This window comes from Echinops telfairi, unplaced genomic scaffold (assembly GCF_000313985.2).
Source record: "Echinops telfairi isolate 266 unplaced genomic scaffold, ASM31398v2 ScPeMD7_7469;HRSCAF=8507_1, whole genome shotgun sequence".
Taxonomy (NCBI): domain Eukaryota; kingdom Metazoa; phylum Chordata; class Mammalia; order Afrosoricida; family Tenrecidae; genus Echinops; species Echinops telfairi.
The window spans coordinates 93,688,096-93,696,031 of record NW_022111373.1 but is presented as its reverse complement, the minus strand read 5'-3'; the positions used below and the strand labels follow the sequence as shown (position 1 = coordinate 93,696,031).

Genomic DNA, 7,936 nt, shown 5'->3' with positions numbered 1-7,936 from the left:
CAAACCCACGGCTTTGGAGTCGATTGACTCACAGTGACCCTAGAGGACAGGGTAGAACTTCTCCCGTGGGTTTCTGAGACGATAACTCTTTACAGGAGTAGAAAGCCTCTTTTTCTCCCATAGAGCAGCTGGTAGTTTCGAACAACTGACCTTAAGGTTAGCAGCTCAACATGTAAATCACTAGACCACCAGGTTACTTACTGCAAAAATGGGAGGGGAGAGGCCCCCTCTTCAGAGGGATCCTACGTTATACCAGGGCAGGGTAGGTGTGGTCATCACGGGCATAGCAACACCAGGTCGGTGCTGGCAAAAGCAGGCCTCTTCCTCCTCTGATATGTCCAGGCAAGTGAGCAGAAAGATCCCTGTCTCAATGTGGGCACATTTACATGCGACTTGGATTTTTCTGGTATGTGTGTGGCTGATGTTTAATATACAGGGATTTCCATTATTGTTCCTCTCTTGATCAATGGCAAATGGTAAAACCATTGAGCCGCACTAAACCGCTGGGAAATGGGAACTGGAAATCATTGCCAACAAGATCTTAAAAGGGAATCGTGGAAAAGAGCATCAATAATTGAGTAGTCATCGAAACAGGGGCACTTTTCAACAGACACTCGGGAAGAAATAGGCAACATTGCCAACTATCCCATATTCCACGGTGATGCGGTGGCCAACCGTAGACAAGACTGGTTGAAAAATGCTGAGTGGACTCAATGGACAGAAGTTTTGGGTCAGGTGTAATTACTAATAATTGAAGGAGAAGCACGTCAGCTTATTACACGTTGAATGAATTTGAAGGAAGACGAACCAAATGAACTCTTGGGCTCATTTGGAGAATATGTTCATTTTCTCCTGGAAATAATTTTAGAAAACATAGGTTTTTCTTTGCCAGGCAATTATTTTAATGATTCAACTGGGGTTTCAAGACAGGAGTTAAGTACGTTCGATTTGATTTCAGGTTCAGAATGAGATCATTCCTTCCATGTTTGGTTCAGTTGAGGTCAAATCTCTTATCTCAGACAGACACGTAGGAACCTGGGTAATTTTATTTCTCTGACCTTTAGCTCCCTCACCCTTTCTTTATTTCTCCTTGGCAAACATCTGTGGGACCTTTTCTTTCACACTCAGTGACTTTTCCCCCTGCATTATATAACTTCTTCTCTGCTTTCCCCAATACATTTATTCTCAGATGTCTGGGTCCCAACAGGCTCACAGCAGTAGCTTCTTCCCTCTGCACCACTGGTATCTTGACTGTCCAAGAAGATATCCTCTTATTCATGCTTCCATGTGCATTACATCTACGACACATCTACCGGCCCCGGACTCATCATGTTACCTTTGAACCCACATGCTGCAGCATTTTGAAGGCAATAATATTTTTCACAACACACATGCCAAGAGCCATACCCAGCACGAGCACAAGGGCACGCGGTGACCAAAAAAAGAGAAGCAAAACGACCATACAGATTTCCCAAGGAACAGTGTAAATGCACAACCTGTGAGATGAATCCAAGAAATGATAGTTCAGAGAGGAAAGAATCATTAAGAAACATAATCGCGGTAGAAAACCGGTGCTAGGATTATGTTGACCCACAGAAGGTACGTTTTCCCCGTAGACAGGAGGAGAAGAACGTGCCAGCGGACCTTACCTGTTATGGTGGCTTTGTTGATAGATGGTTGGTTGCACATGGGTGATCTTCTGACAAAGAGAGAAAAACACAGAGCAATGAGTATGTGCTGACTGAAGATCTGCATACTCTGGGAGTCATTTCATAGGAGCCCTGGTGGCACAGTAGTTACGTGTTGGGCTGCTAACCCCAAGGTCAGCAGTTCAAAACCACCAGGTGCTCCTGTGGAGAAAGATGAGGCTTTCTTCCATGGTAAAGAGCTACAATCCGGTGAACCCACAGAGGCAGTTCTACCCTGTCCTCTAGGCTTGCTGTGACTCAGAACTGACTCCGTGGCAGTGACTTTGAGTCTGAGTGAGTCATTTCAGACAGACCATCTTCAATTAAAGGATGATGTTTAAGCTAGAGAATGACAATGCCGACTTCTCTCAGGCTAGTCAGTCGAGTGCCAAGGGGCCCTTTGCGCTACGAGGTGACGGTTTCTTGAGGTAAATAAGCTGAATGTCACAGGACATGAAGCAAGAGCAAGTTCATACTGATTGAAAGCTAGTTGCCATAAAGGTGATTCTGCCTCACAGAGGACCCCCTCTTCGCCCACCCTGGAGCAGAGTGAGCTGCTTGAGAGGGCTTTCAGGGCTCTGGGCTCTTCAGAAGCGGATGGCCACGCCTGTCTTTCCAGGCCTCTGGGTGCACTCAGCCCCCCAGCCTTTCATGGAGTGGCTGGGTGCTTTAGCTGTTTGTGCCCCACAAGCTCCCATCAGGGCTGCATTTCCACTGTCCCCAACTTTCTCCCTGAGACTCAGTCGAACACTGTGGTCTTTCCCAGGATCTCTTGGTGAGAGAGGGGCAGTGTGATGTGTGACATCCTCACCCTTATTTGACCCACTCTTTCCCGACCACAGGGCCCAGCTGCTAGTGTCCAAGCCCCCCCCCCCCCCCCAATGAAGGACACAGAAGGTATCCTGAATACCTTTTAAAGATACAACTCCAATGTCCTGGATGAAATTTGAGACTGAAATTGGAAATGAAAATCAGAAATGTCCTTCCTCTTGTAGGTCTCAGACTTTCCAGAGGGGGGCGGGAGGCACTGTGAGTGACCCTATGTCCTACCAAGCGCTCCCATCCCCAAGTGGCCATTGATGTCAGTACAGCCATGCAGCTAGAACACATGGGAGGTAAGGAAGGGCAACCTGGCATCGCAGCCTGGGTTTCATAGGCCGGGTCACTACTCACCCTTTCAACCAACAGGCATTCACAAAGTAATGGCGATGCTAGTGGTTACGCTCATTATCAGAAACACAAATGTGGACAAGATATAATCTCTACTCACTTAAGACATGACTTTCACATATCACACACAGATATGCAAGTGTACCAGGATAAATATGCAGTTAACAAACATTTGACACGGCTTCGATCTTCACATATACCGCTCACTGATCTGGATGGCATTCCACATGCTGTCCAAACAGCATCATTAACCATTCTTGGATTTTCCATCGCCCAAACAGAGGATCCATGTCCTCCACAGGGTCTTTCTTAAGGAGCATCCAGACAAGCAGAGAGCGCAAGGAGCTGTGAGAGGGGTTGAGTACTGGATGGGGCCACACTGCAGAAGAAGGCTGCATTACCAGTGTGGGCCTTGTGGGAATAGGTACGTTGGGGAGGTTACCCTAGAAAAAGTTACATCGAAGTTGAGGCCCATTGTTTGAGGAAGGGGAAAATACTAGAGAAAAGGCTTAGGTTGAGGGGGAAGGACTGTAAAAATCCATCAAGTGGCCCACATGACAATCAGCTGATGCTTCTAAGTCCCGCCCCAGTTCATTACGGTGTAGCAAGTACACTGATTTATAAACATGTGTTCTCTCCCAGGATGGACTTGCCGAGTGCTTTGTAATTATGGAAACTACATTCTGGCGGTCCAGGATATTATTGGGAAATAGAAAGGTCAGAGGTTTGGATTTCTTTCAGAACTGGTAACTGTCATAAGATTGTATATGCTTTGGAAACGCACAAAATGAAACCCGCTGCCACCAATTCAACCTCCACACGTTGACCCGATAGGACAGGCCCCTTTTGAGTTCAGAGACTTGGAAGCTCTGTGGGTGCAGGCGGCCTTCTCTCTCTCCCCTGTGGGCCTGGTGGATCTAAACCACGGACCTTGTGATTGCCACACCCCGACATAGGCCACTGTGTCCCCAGAGCCCCTTTGATCAGCAGAGCAAATTGTGATTCCAAAGACATTTCCGTCACTGTTCTCTTGTATTGATTTAAAGATCCCCGCCCTCTGGAGAGTCTGTAATGACTGTATTTTAATGATATGAATTTATTACAAAAAATAAAATTTCCAAATAGTTATTTTCATAACAACTGATCAAATGTCCATTCCATCTTCAAAAATGGATTCTCGCTTTTAATATTTTCACCTTTCCTCATAGCCGCCAAATGAGAATCATGCCCCATCTCACCTTTCACCTTTCTGATCACCTCTTTCAAAGTTGCCTGTTATCACAGAAATCCAATTTTACCAAAATGCTCCCTGAAGGCTGCCGGTCTGAGTGACAGCAGGAGAGGTGCCGATCTTTGCTATGAAATGTGTCTCAGAATGACAAGAATGGCGTTGAGGTGACTTTCAGGCTTGACAAGATGACAGCCACTCACTGTGTGTTGTCCAATCAATTTTGATCGACAGTGTCCCCATTGGAGGTGTTTGAAACTAAGCAGACAGCCTCGTCTTTCTCCCATAGAGCAAATGAACAGTGGGTTTGAACAGCCAACCTTATGTGAGCAGCCCAATATCTAACCCACAGTGCCAGCAGGCTCCTGCATGAGATGGTAGCACCAATCCAAACCACATTGGAGCTGGAGCAGCTTTTCTGCCCTGTGGAATATCAGTCTCATCCCATGATTGGTCACACTCACAAGGCCTTGCTAAGAAGGCTCAGCTCACTGCCACTCAGTCGATGACAACTACTGGACAGGGTGAGTTTCCAAGATTGTAACTCTTCACGGGAGTAGAAGTCTCCATCGTTCTCTCAATAGGTGGTATACCCAGGGTCAATTTATGAAGTAGGTAAAAATGATGAGGTTACCCGGAGTGGAATGAACTGGGCAGAGGACTGAGGATGGCAAGTGACTGACAGATGGGATCGCTGTACTTATTTGTCATATGGTTTCATCTCTGATATCAGAACCACCTTTCCCAAGGACCTACAGACAATTCACAGGAGATTGTCTGACAGTTTCAATAGCTAGATAACCACTCACCACTCAGGGTGATCTGATTATTACCCGAAATTCACTCAGATTGAGAAAACACCATATAAAAGTTGAGGAAGATGGAGGGGGAAAAACAAAAGAGGAGGGTAACTTACTTGCTGGGTGCTCGATCTTGCAAATTAGTTAATGCAGCAAAGTTGTTTCGTACAGTCCGCAGGCTGGCCAAGACCTACAACCAAACAAGACTGTGTGAACTTCTTGGACTATGCTCATCTTTAATGCCATTTAGAGAAATTTGGTGATTTAAAGAAGTCTGGTTGGTTGAGTGAAGTCTATTGCTTGCTACTTAGTTTCACACATTTCCAAAGACCTTTCAGCACTCAGTGAAGCTCCCACGCACCCACTTGAAGTCCAGAAAAGGCAGGCAGCAGGCGTTTTCCACCCTCGTCCTCATTGTCTAAGAAGATGCTGGCAATGGTAGCCGTTTCCAAAAAAATTCTGGGACTCTCTTGCCATTGGATGAAATCTCAGGCAATATACAAACAGTATCGTTGCATTTTATCTAAATTTGAATAATTTTAAGTTTGCAATAGTACAACATAAGACATGATAAGTCTTACTATAAAATATTAATAACTCTCTCTGGGTGTGAGTTAAAAACTGAATGATTACTCCCCAAATTCTCTTTAAAGATTCACCCAGAATCCTATCATCTCCAACCAAGCTGAGTAAATTCCAAGTATTTGTTTCTTTTCGTTTTTGCCACATAAGTAGGCACTTTAACTAGCAAACAGATAGAACAAAGGGGGATCAAAACATTTGTGGAAGAGGGAAGGAAAAGATAATAGAGGTTTTCACTAACTTTTTGAGGGCACCCCTCCCCCCTGCCCCTGTATTGTCTTTGCTGAGGTCATTTGAAGCACAGATTAGAAGAGGTCTTCAGGAATGACTATTATGTACACACAAAGGTCGCTAAATAAAATGACGTGTAAGCACAACGGGTCCATTCGCAGGAGAAGGCGGGGCCCACAGGCACCACTGTCTGGTAAATTGGAAAAAGTCAGTTCTGATGCATAGTGAGCCTATAGCACCATGTAGCAGTACCCCTTTCAGTTTCTGACATTGAAAAAAGCTTTAAGAGAGCATAGAGTCTCCTCCTTCTTCCTCAGAGCAGCTGGTGGGCTCGAACTGCTGACATTGTGCTTGGAATCCCAGTATGCAACCCACTACACCAGTGGGGCTCCTGTACAATTGTACTTGTGATACTCAACACCTATCATTGATAAGCCAAAAAAAAAAACCAAAAACACAACTATGATAACAGAAGGAGACATTTCTAATGGCCCCAAGGCTTTAAGAACTGTCTCCAGAAGTTCCTCATCTGGCCCAGTCATTCTCAAATTTTGTCTTAAGATACAAATATCCTAAACATTTCTGACTTGGTCATTTATTTCAGCATGTCACATCCATGCCTGTGGCCAGTGACCTACTGTGACAGTCCCTTAAGGAGTTAATGGCATTTCCTAAGGTGCCAACTCTAATTAAGCCAGTCACCAGAAACACCTGGCTCATTATCACATATAACAGCTCACAGCTCTGAAAGCTGCTGCAGCTGATGACAGGGTTTCCCAATAGCCAGCCTCGGCCATCAGCCCCAAGGTCTCCCATTAGGCGTGAAACCGTGACTGATGCACGGGTAAATGGGATAAATGACCCACTGTCATTAGATCGTGCAGGTTTAATTTATGTCATAAGAAGTGGCTATCGAGTTAAAGGATCATCAACAGTTCAAGTCTGAACCTGAGCGTTCTGATCACTGTATTCTAGTCAATAATGGGTCAGCATGATGCATCTGACAGCTTGGTACATAGAGAGCGTACTGTGGGCAACTCCTGCTCTGGGCTCACTTGAAAGGAAGCGTGAGTTCATAAAAGAGAAACCAAAGTTGTTTTTCTATAGGAAGGTGTTTTGCTTTTTAAAAAATAAAACCCTTTTTCTGATGTGGGTGAGAGTGTACAAAGCACATTGGTTCCCCTCAGCGACTGATACGCTGTTTGCTGACCTCCGTGGCAATGTCCTCTATAGCCCAGGGTCTTCCCGCTGCCTCCCTGCGTTCTTTCGTCCGTTGCACTCACCCATCTTCTTTGCCCCTTTGGGCCTTCTGAACGTTGTTTCTGGACACATGCTGGCCTTCGGGTCAAAGAGGGTGTCCTCTTCTGCGGTGTCCCTGCCCCCCAGGTGTTTTTGTCACTGTAGAGGTCTATTGTTTGGCGGAAAGGTGATCTCTGGGTGTGGATTTAGTTCTGGGTTCAAAAGCTATCTTTTAAGGACCATAGTTTTGAAGGCTCCACTCTTATCTATGAGAGCAGTAAACCTGATCTTTTTCATCATTTTGGATTGTCTCCTACCCCTTTCTCCATCCTTTCTAGCAACATCTACTGCGATCTGATCGGAGAGGTTGGTGTGCGTGGCTAGGAGCCATCTAGTTTGGGTCTCCAGCTAGTGCAAGCTGTGGTTCCCCGGGCCATTGGCCCTATGGATCAATTATTTAAGCTTTGGAGACATGTGATGCTCTTCACTCCTCTTTGTTCCAGATAGAAAGAGACCAGCAGTTGTATCTGAGATGGTCAACTCTGAGCCTTTAAGACTCTAGTGATTACTCAGCAAAGTAGGATATAGACCATTATTATTCTTATGGACTGTGTTACTGAGTCTCACGTCTCCAAATCCAGTGACTATGTTCTTGTTTGCATAACTTTGGCTAGGAAGTTTGTGCAACTCTGCCTCCTATGCGAGCTCTATTATAAATGTGGATAGAGCTACGACACACACAAGTATATCTGTAGAAGTACCTTCTGCCAAGTCCATATGTGGTCGAGGGTGTACTCCTATGTCCCACACCACATTTGTTCAGCTCTTAAATATCTACCTAGTGTGGGGAGTTTGCTGTGCCTCAGTCACAATAAATATGTTCAGTTCGATTTTTCGGTTTCATTGTTTTTTTCAAACATTTTATTAGGGGCTCATACAACTGTTATCGCAATCCATACACACATCAATTGTGTAAAGCGCATTTGTACATCATTCTC

General features: G+C 45.3%; 1 protein-coding gene across 2 annotated transcripts in view; it reads right to left on the bottom strand.

The window, feature by feature from the left end:
* The window catches only part of PDE4D (phosphodiesterase 4D), an 893,429-nt gene that overhangs the window by 216,076 nt on the left and 669,417 nt on the right, over window positions 1-7,936 (bottom strand). For both annotated transcript variants that reach the window (XM_004703593.3, XM_045285313.1), the window contains exons 4-5: window positions 5,003-5,076; window positions 1,650-1,699 (exon numbers count right to left, since the gene is read on the bottom strand). In XM_004703593.3, the coding sequence (XP_004703650.1) occupies window positions 1,650-1,699; window positions 5,003-5,076 (124 nt within the window). The remainder of the gene's footprint in view (window positions 1-1,649; window positions 1,700-5,002; window positions 5,077-7,936) is intronic.